Below are 23,215 nucleotides of genomic sequence, written 5' to 3' on the forward strand. Positions count from 1 at the left end.
TATTTCGTTATTACTTTATTAATTATTATTATTATTATTATCATTATTATTATTATTATTATTATCAGCATCATTATTCAAGTTTAGATGTAACAGACATCTTTGCCATCTTTTTTTTGAAAACGTTTTGCATGTAAAACCTACAACACAAAAATGTTAAGGTGGCAGTTGAAGAATATCAAAATAAAGAAATTCTAAACCGTCATCTATGCACTTTAATGCAGCAAAGGTGAAAAAACAATAATGTTCTAAAAATAATAGTTAAAACATTTACATAGTCTTGCCTTCTGCCTTGACGAGGGTCAAACTGGCAATCAGGCATAAACAAATACTCCTTTGTGTTTCAATGTTGCGAAAGCCTTAAAGAAGGCTTTCAAAAAAAAAAAATAATAATAATAAAATAAAAAAAATTAAGAAAAAAAAAGTAAGAAAGAAAGAAAGAAAGAAAAAAGGCACAATCTTGTTCGCTTATTACAATGCAGTACCTCTTCATAGTAATAGCATGCTAATAAAACACATTTCTTTCTTGGCAAAAAAAAACAACAACAACAAAACACATGAATAACTGAAGTGCAAGCATTAACATAATTACAAATTGAAAGGTTTGCAGAAAACAAAGGTCTTTGTAATACCCAACTGTATAAATGCTCCAACAAAAAAGCAACACTTTATAATTATCTCCAAAAGGCTTTTGCAGTTAAGCAGCATTGTAAGGCTATACGTGAGGATCTGTGAAATGTAGAGACGTCCTCGAGACCTCCAGAGCGTCTCTCTCTCTCTCTCGTTTTCACAGCCCCATTTCATATAAATATTATCTGTGTGTAGTCAGACTTAGACCCAGCTTACTGTGTCCATGGCTGATTTAAAAAAAAAAAAAAAAACAAAGAAAAGGGGGGGGGGGGGGTGTTGAGAGAGAGACTGTGTGTAGGAGAAATGTTGAGTGAAACAAAGCACACGAAACCGTTAGCTGATGTGGACTGTGATAAGCTAGGCACAGAGTGTTAACTCAAAAACAAGTGGAAAAAGTGAAAAGCATGCGTAATTAATAACTTAAATTGTTGAGCTTAAAACATGATTGCGTTTTTGGTTCTCTGTATCATTTCCAAATGCATAATCAAACCATTTTAGGGCAACTTTGTTTTATAAGTAAGACACAGTTCTCAGTTATTTGTTCATTATGATCGAAGGAGCACTGTGGAGCTGTGAAGACAGTGTAATGCATGAAAAAGTCTCGCTTACAACAGCAGATCAAATGTTATACCTCTCTAAGAAAAGTTTCATCAGAAGGCACAAAAAACACCTGCGGTTGCTAAATATTAACATGAGATTTTCACGTCTGTTTCCTACTTTCCAAAAGAAAACTCAAAGAAACAGACTCAGATTCATGCTGGGTGAAAGACCAGAGAGAGCGTGTGGTGGTGGGTGAGGTGCTTTTCCCCCCAAAACTCTACGACACCAAAATAAGCACGTAAAGTCTTGAGTTTGATCAGCTTCCGTTGTTCAATGCCGACAGACAAATACAAGGAAATGCGAGTCCATTACAACAAGCTATTTAACTATAAAGCATAAAGAACACAAATAAAGATGGATGAACAAAGTCATAAAGGACTACGCTTGGAATGGATAGTGCCTTTGGTGGTTAAACATAAACTTTTGCTTAATGTCCACCTTTAAAAAGTTAAAATATGAAAACAAAATGGTATGGATGATCGTATCTTTCCATTTTATGTCAAAAATAATTAAAAAAAAAAACATTAGCAGGTGTTTGCTTCATTACCTTGTTTGCTACATTTGCAAATGTAAACTTTTTCAGAGCCAAGCACAAGGCCCTTATTTCAGATGCAAGTTCAATGTTGCATATCAACATATCAGGTAGAAAATACTTTATCAGGCACTGGTAATATGATTATTCATATCATCGACTTAGAAAATATACCTTTTTTTTTTTTTTTTAATTCCTTCCCAAATTTCTAGAGTGACAGGTTGCCATCTCAGCAACCGAGGCAGCAGCTAACGTGTCTCGATGGAATTATGTAACAACAGTAATCCAACACTACTTCTCGAAGGGGAAAATATACATTATGAAAAGCAACATTAAACTGTAAGATATTTAGTATAATGTTAACCAGAGACAGAAAAGGCCTAAACTAATGTGTCATCTATTTCAGCCATATACATTCCCTGAGGATGTTTGTTTCGAGGATGAATCTCCCTTATGGTGTTGCCATAGTGACAAAGAACTGGCATGTTTGCACACTGTTTGCCACGCAGAGTCCCACATCCCCGCTTTGTTCAAAACCAGGTGAGAGAACTTTCCAGTAGGCTGGGAACAGCCCTGATACAATAAACACAATTCAGTTTTGAGTACATGTACCCAGCTTACTGATCTGCTTTGTCAAATGAAAAGTCTGGGTTAAAAGAAATACAAAAAGAAAAATATCTAAATCATTTTACTTCTAAATTAAATCTACTTGTACCATTTTCCTTAAAGGCATATCTTAAAAAAAAAAAAAAAAAAAAAACAGCCAAGAGTCTGTCGCCATGAGTCTGAATAGAAATGCTGTCTATCAATGGCCCTTAAATTGGTTGCTGAAGTGCCAGGAGACATCTTGGCACATTTTGATCAAAGGACAAAAAAAATCTTACGCGTTCATGCGTACAATGTTTTTCTCCTGCTGAGTCCCTTATTAGCTTCCTTCCATAATGCTTAAACTGTGCTTCATTCATCCGTGACCTTAGCGTTTGGGTCAGGGGCAGGGCGGTGGAGCCCTCGTTGGATGTGGGTGGTGAAGTCATACTTATCAGTGCAGGCATGTAGGCAGATGCTGCACTGGAAGGGTCCGCCATCACCGTGGCAGCTCATATGCAGGGCGTACATAACTTCATCTAGAAACACAATGCCACAGTGGGCACACTTACTGCACAGCTCATCCTGGGTGCCCTGATCAATTCTTTCAGGTTTGATGGGCTGTAGGACAGCACCATCTTCCTCTTTGGCCTCAATGTCTCTGTTTGCCATTGGAGATGCCCGTTTATCCAGCGGGACCTTCTCCTTGGGCATGGTGGCACCATTGGGCAGGGAACTGGGTTTGGAATGATGCTTGATGGCCAGGTCAAGAGGGGTGTCACTATCAGGTCCAGAAGGTGGAGGTGGTGGGAAGTGAGGGGGCAGGCTGAAGTTGGGGTAAGGCACAAAGCTTTGGCATGGGTTAGGTAGGCCGAGGAAATGGCCCGGGTTTCCAGGCATGGCCATCTTGTATTTGGTCCAAAAACGAAGCCAGTCTGCCTCGTTCTGGAGCTCACTGTGGACAATTGGTAGGCTGAGGACAGGGTACTGGTACTTTTCAATGGGGCTGCCTGGAGGTGAGTAGCTTGCCTGCTTGGATGGGCGTAGGTATTTCTCTATGGGACTGCCCCTTTCAGAAGCAACCTGTGTGCCCATACCTGGCCCGTTGCCCTCTGGCCCTGTGCTGTCGCCGGGGCTCTTGTGAGCGATGCGCTTGTTTATCTCTAGCGTCTGGCTAAGCAGGAAGGCGTGGGTGGAGCGTGGGCTTGGCTGGCCCTTGCCTGACTGGCCGTGGGGCTCAGCTCCAGGCTCGTCAGACCTGCGCTCCAATGGGCTGCCGTTGAGCCGATCCTCAGTGCTGACACGCTGCTGCTTGGAGCTTGCTTGGTCTGATGCCATGCTGTCAGGGTTCAGCCGTTTCCGTGTGCGCCGACGGATGATCTGCTCGCCGTTGTTCTGCTTGATAATGTTCAGTGGCCTGGGAGTCTAAAAGATAGAGAAAGACAGAAGGGCGTATTATTGAGGATTATGAAGTAAAGATGATTGTTATTAGAAGCTTTGCAAAAAAAACAGCTTGATTTTGCAACGCTCATCATTTAAAACATATGGCTGACCTCAGTGTACAGCACTGGTGCACGAAAGGCGGAGAAAAGTCGTTGCCAAACTTGGCATCAGTACGTTTCTACTCTAGTCCCTTTTTGAATGATATTAGGCAAATGTCAAAATTAGATAGAAAATTGCCATAAAATTAAAGTCTTCCTGCCTGTTCATAATGCTGTCTTTGTTGAGCATCGTAATTTTACTTTCAGTTCTTACTGTGCTTTTACTGTGAGGATCCATTTAATCAGTGTTCTGTGCATGCTCAGACGACACGTAAGAACCCTGTGTGTAGAGCGCAGACGTCTGGCTGTAGAGTGCAGACGTCTGGTCACAGGTGTCTTCTCTACGTTGTAAATGAATTTACATCGACATGATTCATCTCTTCTAGGAGTCTGAATTGGTCACACTCCTATAATTAGCTTGGTTAGTGTAATAATTGGTCATCAACTGACTATTAATTATTTCTTTATTATTCTGTTAGCAGTTCACATGCAGCTCATATAGATGCTGATCCTTTATTATCCACGTACAAATAAACACACGCTCTGTACATCACTTACTGACGTTGGCCCATTAGAAACATATTAATGAACAGTTTCAAAAAGCATAATGGATGGGATGGCATAAAGGGGACACTGTTGCAATGAGCTAGTACGGCAGATCTACCAGTGAAAGAAAAACAACTGGATAAGCGATCATTAATCACCATGTCCACGGTGTCATAACTTGTGCTGCAACCTATTCATCTGCCCTAAAATTGCCTCATGCCGTTTGGCTCTAGCATGTAGGTAGCAAACTTCAGTCAGGTGTCACATCTCATTTCGGGTTCCACTCCGCTGCTAGACACCACTTTCCCACGTCGTCTCTTCCTCTATACAAATCCTTCACAAGCCACTGGGAGCCACATCTAATTGGGAGGGTAGAGGCAAAGGATGAAGGTGAAGCCGTTTCATTTCATTTTCCCCCTCCAGGCCAGAGAAGAGAGAATATGGCACAGGAACGCAAATAAAAGTGTTTTGATTTCTCCTCTCCAGGTTGTACTCTTGCTGTGAGGAGTGAATACTACAGGGAACATTAAAAGTAACATGGAGCTGAGCTGCCTTTATTGCACCATGGTTCATCGATATTTTCTCAGAGAATGCACAACAAGAAGAAGGATGGCATCAGGAACGATGAATGGGAGTGGGCGAGGATGATGCAAAGGGAGCGTATCCTCTCTTCCTCACTCAAACGGCAGTTTAATCAGAAACACAATTCCACTTAAAGTATTCAAACACGTCTCAATGTGTTCAATGGAGCAATAATTAGACGCATGTGATCGGAGCTGTGGTTTGGGTTTAGCAAATTGTACAGACCTGCTTAAGTTCTCTCGCTTACTTGTTACATGTGCTGGACAGCGTGAAAGTGAACATTCTCGAGCTGTATGTCTAAAGAAATGATCTTCATTCAAAGTCAGACAAGAAGAAAGAGTGCCCTCTACTGCCAGACCAGTTCTGGCCCTCGGTGCACATGTACACACACACACACACATACACCACGCACTCTCTGTGCCTCACTTCGGCTCTCACCGTCTCTCGCTCTCTGTCCCTAGCCAGACTAAATTGCATCTGGGTTTTTGGTTATTCCCATTGTAAGAATTTTCAATAACAAAATTAAAGTTTAGCTTATAGCATTATGAAAAATTCCAGCTGCAGTTTCATTAAAATGTATTGATATTGAGTGCTTCTCTCTTGCTACTCAGATAGGATCCACCACAAACCCCGACCCAGATAAAATGGTTATGAATTAAAGAATGGTTAAAAAATGGATGAATGAGTTAATGAAGGAGCACTTCTTTGTGCTCCAGTACAGTTCCATAATGCAGGAGATGAAGAACCTGAATGAATTTGAAATATTATATTTGATGAGTGACATTTTCCACTAACAAGTCCACGCCAAACTGTATATTTTAAATTTTCAGTCAAGCCAAAGTAAAAAGGTTAAAAAATTTGAAGACGATAGAAAACCATGGACAGAAGAACGTAAATTCAGCTCAGAATTGAAAAGCAATGCAAAAAGAAATCTGATTAACGGCGTGTTTGAGGACGACATGTCTAGTGTTCAGTGTTGACAGATTTCTTGTGGACTGATTGTGTATTGTCTCATATTCTCGTGACACTGCAGAAGTTAGTCGAAATCTAAGATTCTCTAACCGCTTTGTGTTTGCCTTGAGGCGATGGATGACAGCACTTAACTCTGCTGACAGAAGGTAAAACCAAGCCTCTGCAACCTTGAGCACCCTCCAAGCTCCTCTCTTCGCAGTTCTTTTCGGTTGTCCTCCTGCATGGGGTTGCTTTCTGCATTTCAGAACTTATCGTTGTTCCTCGGGCTCCTCCATGTTTAAAGCTCTCTCACAAAGCTTTCTGTGGGAAGTGTGGAGGATAAACCTGAAAGAGTATCTCTGAGGTCAAGCTTAGATTTAAATTGGCAGGAAAAAAAAGTTTTCTTCTCACCCTGCTTTCTAGCTTGCAGAAAGCACCCCCCACCCCCACCCCCCCCTTTTTTTCCAGACAGTCACAGAGTTAAGCTAGGTGAAACTCTCATGCAATAATTTGCTCGTCAGGTCTGTCCCATGTCATAAAAGTGCCATGTCATGGAGTCTTGCATGAAAAATGAAACAGAGGCTTCTCACAGCGTTTTATATTGGACGGTTACACAGGCCATACCCAGTGCACATGCTGAATCCTATTATTAGAAGATAAAATCTGAAAGACATTTATTGTAGCAATGTGTTCTGGCACAAGGACCTCCATTTAGAGCCCGTGACAGCGCGGGTTTATGAGGTGATATTATGAAATGACTTATGTAGAAAAAGAATAAAAATACTGCTAGGATCCCACAGCTGTATCAGAGGACAGGAATTTGCTGCTGTTCAGTGTTCAGCAAACAGCCACGTTGATTAATGAGACATCCAAGAACCTTGTGATCAGACATGTCAAAAAACTTCATCTTCCTGTCTGAGCTCATCTTCCTGTCTGAGCTCAAACTTGAACATGACTCTGATAACTGATAACGCTTTGTCCAGTCTGCTTATTGTACAGTGCTGTGGGATGTGTAAAAGTCTGATGGTCCAACATGTCCGAAAAGAAAAACAACTTGAGGGCTAAAAATCGACTGTTTCGATCAATTATTTACAAACAAATACAAATACAGTACGACACTGGATTACATCTAGTAGCTTAGATATCTTACGTGAATAGGTCAATATAGATAAAGGTAGCAACTGTTGATTTCTATGTGAAACCTTTGTGTCAGTTACCATACTGGAGTGGTAGAGGGGACAAATGTTTTGATTGTGAGCTGGAAACCACTGCTGAAATCTTTTCTGACAATTCCAATTTTTTTTAACATTTAACATGACAGATGATTATGTCAAATAACATGTTCCATGCAGTAATTGTGCAATAAATGATGTTCGGAAAAGCTAAACAAAGTCGTCATTACGATTCCATATTTAACCCAGACATCAAATGAACGCATCCCTTGGTCTGTTTAATCACGCTATAAAGGCCAACAGAAGCTATGGTTAGAAACAGGATTAATCCAGATTCTGCATTTTTTTTTTTTTTTACTGTTTCTGTTTGAGAGCCAGATAGCTACACTGTGAGCTCGGGGATTTGGAGGTGACAGTCGATGAAGTACTGGAGGTTTACTGCAAGAGGAGAATAAGAACTGTATCTGGGTTTTCTAAGATAAAATGTCAGTTTCTTCCATTACTTGCGTGTTATTTTCAGTGGAACTGTCATAACGGTGCTTCATGGTAATAGTATTAATGAAGCTAGATTATTTAACGGTAGATTGCCTTAAAATCCACCCAAATCCACTTGCACTTCTCAAATTCACTGTACTGATAATGCACTGATATTAAACAGCCCATTTTTATCCTCTGGAATTCAATTCCTGGTTATTCCACAGACAGATGTGCAGGTGCATATCATTACATGTGGCAAACTAAATCATTCAGCAAATTTGGTATACCATATTTCACAGATTTGGTCAAAAGTCTACCACGTAGTTGTAAGATGTGAGGCTTTATGGTTGGCTGCGAGCCGACTCCCACCACCTGGTGGCACGGCCTCTGAAAGAGCGCCTTATGGCTCGAGCATCCTCCTTGTCCTACTTGACCACAGTGATTCAGACAGCACTCTGTTGCGAGGCCTCTGCCACCCAGGCTCTTGGCCTGATAGCCTCCCATATCAAATGCCTCTCATACTAACAGGGGGGAAAATCTTTTGGCTCTGTACAGCTGCATCGGAGTTTCAGAGCTTAAATGTATAAGCAGAGTAAATTCCATTAATGCATTCTGGGCACAAGCATAACGCTTGCTCTGTTTCGCCTGTGTAATTCCTCACATGTTGACAAATTTATTTACCCGTTATGTTTATCCAGACACTGTATCAAAGTACACTTCAAGGTTCCAGGGCAGGGCTCGAGTGTGGAAAGAGATGGCCGAATGCACGTTCACGTACTGTACTGTACGTACACACTCAGATTTGTTCATTCGGATCCAAGTGAAGTCGGAGAGCAGAGCAGAGAACCGTAGGGCTGTGAACTAAATGCAATTGTAAAGTGCCTTTACGATTCAGAACAGAAATGCTGTGTTTACGACGACGAGTTTGTTCTCTCCACAAATAATCATATAACCGATGACTAAACTGAGGTAAAAACTGCTCTACAAAAAAAATATCTGTTCAATACAAAGCCAAAAGCACATTTTCTCTGTCTTACTGACTTGGCTATCATAACTGTGGCATGATAAAGAATGCCATAAATAAGTGAGTGTGGGAAACCACCAGGAAGCAGGGCTTTGGGAGACTACAGGATTACTTCCAGAGGCTATTATCTGATTGAAGAGGTGAGAAAGTTACAAGGGTGCTGACTGGTCTAGTGGAGTCTAAGAGGAATGGCTGTACTGGCACCTTTCAGTTTAGCTGAACTTTCCTTTTTTTCTGTAGTCTGTAGGTGGGCTGGTGAAATGTCCTTCCTCTCTCCCCTCCCCACCCTCTGGCTGGTTGTTTTCTTAGTTCCCCCTTACCGAGTGGAGCTTCTGATAGAGGCCACACGCGTTGCACACATAGCCCCCATTGGCATTTTTCCTCCACAGTGAGGTCTTGGTGGTCAGGCAGTTGGCACAGAAGACCCCTGATCCCCGCCGTCTCTGAAATCATAGAAGAGAGAGTGAGAGAGAGTGAGCGAGCGAGACTACAAAGAAAGACGAATAAAAGGATAAGAAGAAAAAAAGGGAAAAGAGGCTAAAGAGGGACACTGTGATGGATAATCAGAGAGAGAGAGAGAGAGAGAGAGAGAGAGAGAGAGAGAGAGAGAGAGAGAGAGAGAGAGAGAGAGAGAGAGTAATCATGCGGCTTTCAGCAGCAAAGTGTGATGGCCTGATACGAAGAGACATGCTGTCCAATCAGGGACATCAGTATATAGTGTGATGGATAAAAGTGATCCTTAATCTCAAAATGATTTCTGGACTTTTTTTTTTTTTTTTTAAATCAGTGTGTGAGTGGTGACAACACTGACTTCCCCCCAGCCACCTCCTGACACAATCAGCTTTAGACTGGTGTACATCTGAACCCAAAACACTCAGTTCATCAGTGCCAGCTCAGCTTGAAAAACCGATTCTGAATAACATTTACGATTAATAAATAACGAATAAAATTTCAAACTCTGGACCCATTTTAAAAGTAGATCTACCACCCGTGTGGACCAATCTGTTTTGGTTGAAAAGAATTTTATCATAAAAAGATTTCTTCAGCACTCATTTGATTACTCCTGTTTTTATCTATACCACACTTTCTACGTGAATCGAGTGAACGGCTTGTGAGTCAGCCAGGACATCAAGAGAGAATTATCCAGCTTATGGCCCTGTAAAACTCATTTGCTCTTATAGAATGTGGGTGATTTATTCACCTTCAGAAGGCTTGTGCAGGGATGATATTCCCTTTGCCAGAAAAATACAATGCTCCTAATTGTTCTCAAATACATTTCGAATGGAAAGCTTTCTGCAGACATAATTTTGGCACAGAGGCTGGAGAGCTTTCTTGGCAGGCAAAGGGCACTTGATTCATCGGGTGTTTCAAAATGTATCAGTAAAAAAGTTTTGGGGAGCAGCCAGTTCCCTACAGGGCAATTTTTCCATCCAGATGCAAGCGTTATCAGAGGGCCCCGCGTCAGCTAAACTAATTATGATCTTGCATTCGCTGATACCTGCTCACTCTAAGGGTTGACATCCGCCATTAATCACAGATACATGCAAAGTGAAAAGAAATGAGAGTGAATGAAGGATGGTAGCCTGTGTGGCCATAAAGCCGCCAAATGACAGCGATAATTTAATAGATTTTTTTTTTTTTGCTCGTGAGCTATCAACAAATGCAAAGCCACTGCGACAATATTGCTTTTCATCCAAGACTGGCTGTTCATGTTTCACGCCAGAGGCTATTTTAAAACCCGTATCTGGTCCATAGGGCCTTATTTCAGTAGATAAAACAAACACACGTTCTCAGGATTACCAAGTTGTCAGCAGTTTTTTTTCGAAGTCGCTACACACTTCATGCTGAATATAAAGTGCGAGAAACAAATCTAAACCTTTTTCTTGCACTTCTCATAATGTAAAAATAATTTTACTCAAAACTATTTTTACAGCAATTACTTGATTATGTATTTTTACAGCACGCACCTGCGCATGAAACGTCCACTGCATACTGTCAAATCCGCAAAAAAACCTGGCTAGCGGGTTTGTTAAAAATCAAATTACGGGTAATTTACGCCCAATCCAATGTTCTCTTGTAACCTTAAAGCGAGAACATATATATTTTCCCATCTCAGTGGGGTTTTTAGAGGGCCACATGCTAGGTCTGACAGGCGTGCCATGATTGATTGATTTATTCTTTCCTATCCTGTTCTAGCGTTACAAGCCAAACAGAGTGTCCGTCATCAGCTCAGTGGAGTTCTGTCTCTGGCCCTCTGGGTTGCTGAGCCAAATCACTCACACGTGTTGCCTCTGCCCAGTCTCTCCTCACAGTATTAGCACAGCTGCTGAGAACGTGCCTAATGTGTTCAGGCTCAGAACACCGCACCTCTCCTATTTGTCTCACTATTTTTGCTGTTCATTTGTCAAAGATCCCAAAAACAGGTAACGTTTAGCTGCTGATCAATCTGGCAAACCAAATCGAACACAAACCCACATGCCCAGCGCAAACCCATGCGCAAACCCAGACTCAGCGTTAGATGCACGTATACCGGGGCAAAAAAATGCACAACATGATTCATCGCTCGCTAGATTAAAAGTGAGGCTTGTGAAGTGCTGAAAGAATTTGGGACAAGGAACTGCAAGTTCCGTAACACAGATAATGTGTTAACTGAATATCTTCTTAAATAAAGACTCTTGTGACTGAACAAACAGTGTTGAGGGCATTAATGCAGCTAACGTGCTGTGTTTGATTATTAAGTGGTCTTAATGAAGCGATAATGATGTACAGAACATGCTGTACAAAAATAGTGTAGAATTAAATGAACAGACATGAGGGATATCTGATACATGTTTCCAGTTCTGGGGGAAAACTGTGCACCTGGCAACAATGTCTTCCCAGCTCCAATCATCAACATGCATGCTGCTAATTTACACATGGTTTTAACATTTATTTTTATTTTTTTAACATTTATTTTTATTTTTATAACATTTTTCAGATAATATTGAGCTTGGTGGGAATTATGAGAAAGAAAGAGCAAATAAAAGCAGGCACTGATATAACTCTTGCTAAATGTCAATATATAGAATTTTTTAAATGTACATTTGGCTGACAGTCAACTATCTACCCACTTTATACACTGTGTGTGTGTGTGTGTGTGTGTGTGTGTGTGTGTAAGAGAAATAAGAATTGCAAGGTATTGTATGTACACGGATCAAACCACCAATTTCAAGTCTCGCTTACAGCTGAAAAAAAAAGAAATAGCCGTCTTCTGTCAAATGACTTATAATTCCAAACTTCCAATTCAATTATCATCTAGAGTGCTCTGTCAACTGTAAAAACTAACATGTACCAGGCTTTGCAAGGTTTCAATCCCTACCCATTTGATCTCATAGAATATGACAAGTTAAAATAAAATAATAATAAAAAAAAGTAGAATCTCCTGCATGGCTGCAGCTGCTCTGAAGGCAAGGAGAAAGGAGAAAAAGTCTTGATCGTCTCGTTTTCCCCTAAGTGCCTGGCCATTTTTCTCGCCTGCCACGTCACTCGCTCTGCGGGGTAATGTATTGTCTTTTTTTATGCACAGAGAGAGTGTGGGTCTGCCAAGCTCTAAGGCCCTGTTCCCTCCCTGCTCTACTTGTGTCCAGTGCTGCATCTGCTCCTCACGTTGCTCTTGCTGGGTGGGATCCATCATGGGCTTCCCCCGGTGCCGTGCATTATCCTACACGCTACCCCCTCCTGCCGCTGCTGTGACTCCCGCCATCCATAAACACATGGCTTACTGTAACAACAAGAAACCTTGGCTTGTGCTTCACTACTCATTGTCCCTTTCATAAAGCATCCTGGTGCTGCCAAGCTTGAAAACATTCATAATGTGTTTGGGATAAATACGGGCAACATAGCAGATTTTCAGGGGTAACGTTCTTACATGCAGCGAGCAGCACTCGGATTGAGATGGTGCTCTAGAGTGGGTGATCGAGGAAGCATTAATCCAGGCAAATAGCAAAATGGCTCCCTGCGTCTGCAGTGCAGGCTGTGATGAATAGCCTTGCTGCTCATGGGTGTTTTCTGTGGGTGTAGCCCGGTGCTTTCTGTTTGGACATGATTGATTATTAATGCCTTGCTTCGAGTGCTCTGGGGAGCCAGGCTGATTTTTATCCCTCATAAAAAGGACCAGACGTAATTAGAGCCTGGACGTAATTAGATGTATTTATTTAATGAACATGTTCTCATGTTCGACTAAATTCCTCTACTGCTCCCAGGTGAAAGAGGTGGGCAGCTGCCATCAAATCAATCAAATCAATTCAACACTCAACAATTCAACAAGATTGAGTGCTATTAGAGTAGCACTGATACACACACACACACACACACACACACACACACACACACACACACACACACATATATATGTAGATATATATATATATATATATATATATATATATATATATATATATATATATATATATATATATATATATATATATATATATACACACACACATATACATACACACACACACACATATACACACACACACACTGTAGGTGTACAGTTTCTAAATTGACACTGCAGATGTGAGTGATGTATTTTTCCACAACTGATTTCATACTGACGCTGATACAGTAGGCTTTTCACATGGTCACCTGTATGATTACATGTCTGAATTCATGCCCAAGCAAAAAGCTAACAATGTGAGAGGATCCATCACTGCAAGAAAACCTCTGGGCTGATGCTAATCAAGAAAGACCAATTGAGAATCTATCGTTACAATCATTTCAACATCCAGTCGGAGGATAAAGAGCTTAAAAGGAATGTTTTCTACACAAAGCCACTGGAATTGAATGAAATTTTTAATTTTCTTAGGCAATCCACAGACCCTCTTACATTAAATAAACAATTATTTAATCAGCTACAGGGAAATTAGTCAAACCCCTACCGACAATCTCAATTTTGGGAATTCTGCATCAACAGTTTGTGGAGCGAGCAACTTCGTCTCGAGGCTGACGGCTAACATCTGGTTACAATTTTAGACATATCGAACCATCAAGTCCTGCTTCGCAAGAAGCTTATCCTCGTTTACACAAATCTGATGTCTACTGCTAAAACCGCGCTCTCGACTCTGGAGTTTAATATATTATTTTGATTTATATGGCAAAGATTTAGTGTATCTTAATACAAAAACGTGGGAAGTCACATCTCCGGGTAAAAAGCGGTGAATATATGAATTAACTTCTGACACATTTCAGGGTGTGATGAGCTCACATTATTACAAAGAACAGAAAACAGGGACAATCTTCAGGAGCTTTGTCAGAGTACTTGTATAAACACTTACAGCGGCGCACATCCTAAGGTGAACGCTGTTAATGAGCTTCACTAACCGACATGCTCAAGGGAACAAAAGTCAAGAAAAGAAACGGACAGATGTTTTACTTTGACCTTCCACAGCTGGCCTGCTCTCTCAGCCACAGTTCAATCACCTTAACTGGCAAAGCCCAGAGAAGAGAATGCTCTTTTCCAAGGCCATCCTTCACCTTTCTCACACTTTCTCCAAAGCATATCAGTGAAATCAGAGATTTAGATAAGTTTCTGTTCACTCGAGACAAAGATCCATCTGATAGCTTTGATGCTCAGGGGGCTTTATAGTACACAAACATAAAAAGGTAAAATAACCACAAAAAAAAGTAAATTTAAAAGAAAAAGATAAGAAAAGTCTTTTTTATAATAATAATAATAATAATAACAGATCGTATCAATTGTGTTAGCCGAGCCCTTTAGGAGCTGTAAAATAGTTTCTATTCCTATCTATTCCTGTTTATTAAAAAGCTAAGGTGTCTGCCAATATTACAGAAAGGCTTTGTGTATTCTGGAAAAATCCATTACAGTGCGCTGACAATGCTCCAGTCTCTCCTTATCCATCCCAAGGCATTATGACTTCTGACAGTATCAATGACTTCAGTGTCCCCTATCTAGGTGTCCTGTGATATATAGTATCATCTTACATTTAGTGGCCTCAAGGACACATCCTGTCGGGTTACACAACAACCGCTTGGCAAACGAGTGATCAGATGCCTCGCTAACCATCACTCTGGGAATGTCTGAATGTCTGTGGCAGTAGGCGACTTGAGACAATGGCTGCAGAAACTGTCTATAAAGATCAGTCCATGTGTCATACGGCACACAGTGAAGGCCTGAGATGCCCGGTGACCGAGAGCGCAACATTACACATTGATTGTGTTGATTTTCAACTCCCTCAACTTACTCCTACTATCAATCTAAATCCCTATTATAAAATTGTAATGGATTTCGAAATTGATTGACTGATATACGTAAATATTGGTCAGCATGGTTATTCAGCGGGTATATTATAGTAGCCAAAGGTTTGTGGACAACTAATTTCGTGCTTCTTTCCCAAATTGTTAGCAGAAAGATAGAAGCACACGATTATATACAATGTCTTTTAATGCTGTAGGATTACAATATCCCTACACTGGAAATAAGAAACTGAATCCTGTTCCAGCACGACAATGCCCCTGTGCTCAAAACAAGCTTCATGAAGACTCACAGCTCCCTGGTTCCTTGGTTTGATCATGAGCTTTAGTTACAGTAGGTTTCCTCCAGGGATCTCTGATTTACCTCCCAAAAAGCACTGGTGTACTGGCTAATCAAAAATGTCTATAGATGAGAAAGTGTGTGTTTATGTGTGTGTGTGTGTGTGTATGTGTGTTCATTCCCACATGAATGAATAAATGAATGAATGAATGAAATAATATGTTTGTTACGTGTATTGGTTGTGTGTTGCTTAAACACTACAGGACTGTGATATGGTTCTCAGGATGAGTGAAAATGTGCATAATGACATCCAATATTAACGCCTTTATGTTGAGATTTATGGCTTCTTAAAAAAGATATCATTTTGCTAGAAACTTCTAAATAATATATGTATCTACAGCCTGTGAACTGCCATGAGGTGAATTCTGGCCCACTTTGCTTTAATAGCCAATGTTGTAATACAGTGTGGAAAAGAGGACAATGCCCTGAAGGGAAAAACACAAAGGACACTGCACACAAATATCAATGAAACTGTGTGTGTGTGTGTGTGTGTGTGTGCGTGTGTGTGTACCAGAGTAACATTAGTGTACAGTACCCAGCATTACAGTAACATAACTGCAGATCCTACAAGCATTAACATTGTATTCAACACAAAACTTTACTATAAGCCACACAATGCTGAAGTAGGCACAGGACTCTGTGGATATCGTAACCACTGCAAATACTGTATGGGAACAAATATCTCAGCAAATAAACGATGAATAAAAACGTCTATTTTTAAAAATAACAATGATTATTCTGATTTTCACATTTACTTTATTTTATTTTGGTAAACAGTTTTAATACAAAATGGATTTAATATGGAATGACCTCAGATTAACTTCTCAGGTGGTCTTTCATGGAAAAAAGAAAGAAAAAAAAAGCCTTACAAAGAAAAACATTGTGCTCTCTGCTGTAAGCAGAAAAGGTTCAACTCTGCACGGGATATTTCAGAGTAATGACCCGAGGAACACAGCTTCCTCTTGCAGTGATGCCACAAAAGTCCACACCATGGCCTGTGAGTAGGCAACAGGCACAAAAATAATACAAACACACAACTTTTTTTTTAAGTGTAGAGATCAGAGCCCACAAGCACATGGCTAGGGAACTAAACATTGAACAATCAAACAGGTCTCAAAAGTAGAGGTGATGAAATCTACAATGCTATCGTTTACTGATGAAAACTCTTACAGTGGTGGTAAATGGTTCCGAAGTATTTCTGTTTTTACTACATAGTTATACTTTGGGCAATATATTCAGAGAAAGGTTCCCAAAAAACCCAAAATCTATTCATATATTTTCACACAAATGTTTTTATCTACAAAGTAAATGGTGATATCAAACCCATTTCTGCTCACTGAGATGCTCCAGAGAGCTTGTTCATAAACATCTCAAATCTGAAGGTATTCTGTGTAAAGTTATCCCAACAGAGCTCAAAGCTCTCTTACACTGCAAGCCAACAGGGTCACGACTCATTTTATATCAGACTTTCGGCCATAAAATAATTCTTACTGATTTATACTGATCGAAAATGTCCTATAAGTCGATTTCCGTTCTGCTAGAGGAATGGAACAGCAGTGTAAAAAGGGTTATGACAGACAACTCCCTTTAAATGCCCACACAGACACAGATTATATGCAGCTTTGTGTAACAAATAATATCATATCAGCATGTAGGTTCTACAGTTTAAATGAGCTATAAAGTAGAGTTTAGTTACTTGAGAGCACTGGAACTCTGCTGAACCATCATTGTGTGATGATGTGCTACAGGTTTTGCTCCAGTTCCCCTGCACCACAAAGTCTGACTCCACTAATGAGCTCAACAACAACTTAACAAAGAGGCAAACCTAATTAGTGAGATCAGATGTTGCGCTACAAGTGCTGGAACAAATGCATCCAAACACACTGTGCATTCTGATTGATCAAGCTGAGAAGGCACATTTGAGTTTCCTACTCACATAATACACACATAAAATGCGTACACTAACCGACCACAATATAAGGAACACCTGAATTCCTCAATCAGGGAATCATGTGGCAGCGATGCAATGCATACAATCATAAAGATACAAGTGAAGAGGTTCCGTTATGGTTCATTCACATCTTTTGGCAGGAATAAAAAAATAATCTCTGTGACTGTTACCGGTGTTACCGGTGACAGTTACTGGTATCAAATGGACTGAGTATTTGAGAAAATTTCATGATCACTTGTAATTTCTACAGCCTACCCAACAGTTCAGGCCCTGAATTTCTTTTCAGAAGGTCGGGGGTTCAAGTCCCAGAACTGCCAAGCTGCCACTGTTGGGTCCTTGTGCAATGCTGAATCATGCCTGACCCTGTGCTCTGATCCCAACCTTCTATGCTGGTATATGCAAAGAATTTCATGTGACAAAATAAAGGCTGCTGCTTCTTCTCTAGAGTTTATACAGAATCCAAAAAAAATCCAAAAAAGTTTGGTTTAAGGAACGGTTCGAGCTTATTGGAAGTCTACGATAACTCTAGTGACCACTCCTTACATCTGTGGAGAGCAGAACAGCATCAGAGTCAACATTGTGTTCCTCTCCTGTCAGCCAGGAACAGGAACCCGAGGGTACAGCGGGACCACTTTTTTATTCCCCATCCAGCTATCCAGTGGCCGTTCCAATCTCCTGATTAAACTAATTAACCATCAAAAAATCTGACTGTAGGTAATGAAATCTTATTCTTAAACAAATAAGTCCCTGTGCAATTTATCTCAATTTGTAGGACGAAATATTTATAACCCACACTTTGTTCCTCTTATATTCAGTAATTCAGTTCTTTTATTAAAATCCACTGATAATTCTACTTAAACAGAGAAAAAAAAAGAAACAAAAAAACGATAAAGTAGAAAATGTTAAAACATCGCACACTTTCCACCTATTTTTTTTAACTCTACTCTGCTTCTTTGTGGTTTGACTGTCAACAGAGAAGAAAAAAAAAAGAGACATTCTGCCTCGTCACATTCCTCTTTTTAAGCTCCAACTCCTACTGGTGATTCCAGCAGCCTAGAGAGATGGCCTCTACATGTCTAAAGAGATGACCACAATCACTTAATCCTTGTTGGTGCAAAGAAAGAGATGGAAAATGAACGGCTGCCACTAATAATGCCTCCATGGAGCTCAGAGCCCAAGGCTCAGATAACCAAGCAGCAGCGCTCAGATGCCATTAAACCTTCTGAGCAAGCGGTTCAGAAGTGTAGTGCTGGATGTGCGGATCCCTGTGCTATAAAGGTGCTGCAGGGGTTAATTTGCCCTGACAAGCCACCATCAAAATGCTCATTGTAGCCAAGCATGGACTACATGCTCGCTACATACAGCATTAAACTTTAACACCTAAAAAACTGAACAGAGCTGTTCTGTACATAATGATGCACAACTCCATGAAACACTCCACAAGTCATCATCTGTAATACTCTAATAAGTGCACATATATATATAATTTGTTTTTTGTGTCTAACGCCTTCTAGATCTGTCTATGGACTCAAAGCTGACAGAAAGAGGTTGATAATGAGCAGCCTGTAAGTTTAACTTGCAGGATGATGACAATTTACATCATGTTTTGTCTTGTTATATCATATGTTACGAAGAGGCTATTCCCTTTAATTGTGTGAGTGTGTGTGTGTATTAGACACCATCCACCCAATGCAGGTTGACAAAATGCACAGTATGAGTGATGCAACATATTAGAAACTCAGGAAATCTAAGATGTTATAATGGTCTATGCATAGCTCTACTGTATATATAACTGCCCAGCAATCAGACCCGGTGCTTACTTCCTAACTGTCCAACAACCTTGGACAAATAAACCCTCCACGTTAATGACTAAGGAAGTCAAGGGCTTGATCAACATGAGCTTTGCTTCATTCCGATAATTATGGGAGGTTTCAGCAAGAGGAGTAATGAAGGCACTTTACTGTATTAACTCCTGGCTTGAATCACTGGAATATGGAAAAGTGGAAGGTACATCTCTGTCAAAGAGGGCAAACACCTCAATCAGTCTGTAGAGTGATGAACCTAATAAGTTTTAATAAAGTGCACTGACTTCATTTAGAAGGTGAAAGTCTGAATAGTTCTGGCTTGGAAGAAGTTTGTGTCCTGGCTGCCAACTTCATTAGAGAATCTCAGCACACAGGAAAGTAAAGGCTTCATGGAAAACCATCATGTTGTAATAAAGACTGCTGGATGACGCAAAGCACATAGAAGTAAGAGGAGAATGGAGGTCCATGCCACCTTTAAACACCCACCAGTCAGCAAATATAATCCTGATGCAACACTGGACAGGTAAACACTGGACTCAACTTAGTCATCGTTTTGCCACATTCCAAATGCATCGGATGGACAAATAAAATAAAGCAGCCAATGCACTATCCGGTTCATTTAACCGCTTCGCTTTGCTTACACATCCATAAGAAACGTAGTATGTATGCTAGTTGGCAGCAGCAAACATACTGTGCATTAATGTGTCCAAACAGTGCTAAAGCTCATTGCTATTTCCATCTGAACTGCAGGTCCACCTTCTGCCCTCCAGCAAATTGAATGACTAGCCTGTTTCCAATTTTCACTAACTCCAGGTTCTAACGATTCACACATCCATTCTCCATCATGCTTAGCACAGTTTCAGTCTTGACCCCTTTAAAGGCAGAGCAACATTTTCACTGTTTTTTTTTACCTCCCATACCATTCTACCCCAAATCACTTTGTCTTTTCTGACCCCTGACACTGGCTAGCACAGGAACAGGGTGATGGTAATTACACCTATAGCCCTGTAGATATGGTAGCATAGGTCGTTTTGTTAAGCCTGCTCCTGTAAACCTCAGCTGAAGGGGCAGCTAGTAAAGAGGAAAGTGAGGTTTAAGGTACAGTCTGGTGACTTGCATTTCCCTTTCCAATAATTGGTGTTGGTGAAAAAAAATGATGGATATCGGGCCACTAAAGTAAGAAACTAGATATAAAGTGGTCCATGTTTTTTTTAACCAATTATTATACTAAATAGTAAAAGAAAGAAAGAAAAGGAAAGAAAGAAAGATATAAAAGAGGAAAGAAAGAAAGAAAGAAAGAAAGAAAGGATGAAAGAAAGAAAGAAAGAAAGAAAGAAAGAAAGAAAGAAAGAAAGAGAAATGAGGAAAGAAAGAAGAAGAAAGAAAGAAAGAAATGAGGAAAGAAAGAAAGAAAGAAAGAAAGAAAGGAGGAGGAAAGAAAAATAGGGAAAGAAGGAAAAAGAAAAAAAGAAATGAGAAAAGAAAGAAAGAAAGAAACGAGGAAAGAAAGAAAGAAAGAAAGAAAGAAAGAGAAATGAGGAAAGAAAGAAAGTAAGAAAGAAAGGAGGAAAGAAAAATAAATGAGGAAAGAAGGAAAAAGAAAGAAAGAAATGAGGAAAGAAAGAAAGAAAAGAGAAAAGAAAGAAAGAAAGAAAGAAAGAAATGAGGAAAGAAAGAAAAAAGAAAGAAAGAAACAAAAACTGAAAGAAAGGAGGAAAGAAAAATAAATGAGGAAAGAAGGAAAAAGAAAGAAAAAATGAGGAAAGAAAGAAAGAAATGAGAAAAGAAAGAAAGAAATGAGGAAAGAAAGAAAGAAAGAAAGAAAGAAAGAAAGAAAGAAAGAAAGAAAGAAAGAAAGAAAGAAAGAAAGGAGGAAATAAAAATAAATGAGAAAAGAAGGAAAAAGAAAGAAAGAAAAGAAATGAGGAAAGAAAGAAAGAAATGAAAAAAGAAAGAAAGAAAGAACAAATGCCAAACAAATGCCAAAATAACCATCTAACAATCCACATATGCTTCACTAGACAAGAGCTTAAAAGAGCCAGTGAATCTTGGATGCAGACAGAGAAGTGCTTTGGTGTGTCACCATATGTGCTGTGTGAGAAACTGTAGCCGCAGTCTGCTCACAAACCGGGAAAAAAATAATGCAAGAAGCTGCAACAAAATAGAATAAACAATTTTTTTTCTATTTTCTCTCACAGTTCAGGTCTATAGAGAGTGTGTGCTCATCACATAGAGAAGGAGAGATGGGTTTTTTGGGCCGAAGACAGAAGCATGTATGAAAGCTTCAGGTACACAGGAAGAGGAAGACACTCAATCAAAATGTGCTTAGAATTCAGGAAAAAAAAATGAGGAAAAGGTCTCTGTAGTGTTATAATTATACAAAGCCTAAAGCAGGAAAATCTGGAATTGGCATCGTGTGTTGCGGCCGAATTCACAGGTTCTGTGGTCTGTACATCAAACCTTGTGAATAGCATTGTGAATTTTCCAGCATACAGTATATAGAGATTTGAACCTAACACCTGGTTCACACTTGGCCATGAACAGAGTTTAAAGACAAAATGATGACCATCTTCCAGATCAACACAGAAGTCTCAGTCTTCAGATTCGAATCGAACAGTAGATTATATAAAGGCGCTTAAAATGGAAGAGTGGACAAAACCTGTCTACAATCTGTCTATTCATTTAACGTCATTATATTTCGCTAGTTTTCCTAAAAGTTGCCAATAGTGTAATACTTTAATAAATAAATAAATCATACAATTGGGAATAAACGCAGAAGTAAATGAAATCCACTGCATTGAGTTCAGTTCAGAAAAACTACATTGATTCATGTATGATTGTCAGGACAGCAGACACTAGATATGAAAAACAAAAAATAAAAAAAAACACCACATTCAGCTTGTAACTAATAAAAATAAATGATCATCATAAAAGTTTAAGTTCAAGATAAAGGTGAATTGCTGATGTTACCAAGTTTTAATGTTGAGGTCTTGACAAGGTGGTCTCAGTAGTGCAGAGAATAAGAGCGCCAGTGAATCTTACAACGGAGATAAATTCTGCCTCGGGCTCTTATTTCTTATTTATGCAGACAGAGTACCGCTATGGCTTGCCACGAGCCCATGTCACGAGCCCCTGTGTGCTCATATGAGCTGTGCGAGCAACTGTAACTGCAGTCTGCTCTCAGAGCTAGGAAGCAAAAAGCAGCTGCAAAAAATGACGACAAAAATGCACGGCTATTTTCCCTCATGGTCCAGGTCCATGGAGCTCGTCGCACAGAAATTGAGAAAAATTGAGAAACGGTCTTATTTAGCCCGAAGACAAAAGCAGGTTTGAATGCTCTAGGCAGACAGGAAGAAGAAAACATTGATGTGCGTTCGGCACAAGATTCGATCGAAAGACGTGAGAAGAATTCATGATGGATCAGAAAAGATTTGTTCAGTGTCCTAATTATACGAATCCTAAAGCAGGTCAAATCTGAAACTGCCACGTACTGGTTATTCAGATGGCTGTATATCTGGTCCTTACAGTTTATAGCTTTGAATCTGTACAATACTCCTTGGTCCAAAGATCCACTGACAGAAGAAAATAAGTCCAAGTTGAATTTACTTATAGGACTATTTGCTTTTGCCAAACCTAGAATTCAATAATAAATATAATAAGTGTAACGGACGACTCAGGGAGACACGGCGCGGATCCATATGCAAGAGGAAACAATGCTCGAAGCCAAAGCAGTTCAGTTTGTTAGCAGAACAACAGTAAAGTGAACAATCGAAATCCAAAACAAACACATGGGCATGATGCAAGTCATGGTTGAAAATAGCAAAGGTCAGATCAAACTAAGAGGGCAAGACGAGGTGAGGTGAGACAAAACGAGGCAAGTTCATACAAGGAAATACAGCACATATCTTACAAACTGTAAGACTTCTCACAGGGCAACATTTGGAGGGGAACGACATATGATAGATGTTAGAATAACTTGTATTAATGAGAACAATTATAATGAGTTGTGATTGCCAGTGTGTGTGTGTGTGTGTGTGTGTGTGTGTGTGTGTGTGTATCTCCTTTTAAACACTACCTTCAGAAAATACACAATTTCTGACCTTTCTTCATGTATCTTGTTGCAGTTTGAGAACTTCAAATAAAAAGAGATACTTTTCATAGCTACTTTGAGTCAAAAGCTTTTTTATTTATGTTTTTCTTTTTTCTTTGTTCCTTTCTAAAGGA

At 39.9% G+C, this 23,215-nt stretch overlaps 1 protein-coding gene across 4 annotated transcripts in view; it reads right to left on the reverse strand.

Moving 5' to 3' along the window:
* Positions 1-23,215, reverse strand: part of trps1 (trichorhinophalangeal syndrome I) — a 95,824-nt gene continuing 72,609 nt past the window's right edge. For 3 of the 4 annotated variants that reach the window (XM_027175712.2, XM_027175711.2, XM_027175713.2), the window contains exons 6-7: positions 8,961-9,083; positions 1-3,772 (exon numbers count right to left, since the gene is read on the reverse strand). In XM_027175712.2, coding sequence (XP_027031513.2) covers positions 2,720-3,772; positions 8,961-9,083 — 1,176 coding nt within the window. In that variant the 3' untranslated portion in view covers positions 1-2,719. The remainder of the gene's footprint in view (positions 3,773-8,960; positions 9,084-23,215) is intronic. The other variant, XM_047807914.1, reaches the window with a different exon arrangement.

Source organism: Tachysurus fulvidraco, chromosome 24 (genome assembly GCF_022655615.1).
Source record: "Tachysurus fulvidraco isolate hzauxx_2018 chromosome 24, HZAU_PFXX_2.0, whole genome shotgun sequence".
Taxonomy (NCBI): domain Eukaryota; kingdom Metazoa; phylum Chordata; class Actinopteri; order Siluriformes; family Bagridae; genus Tachysurus; species Tachysurus fulvidraco.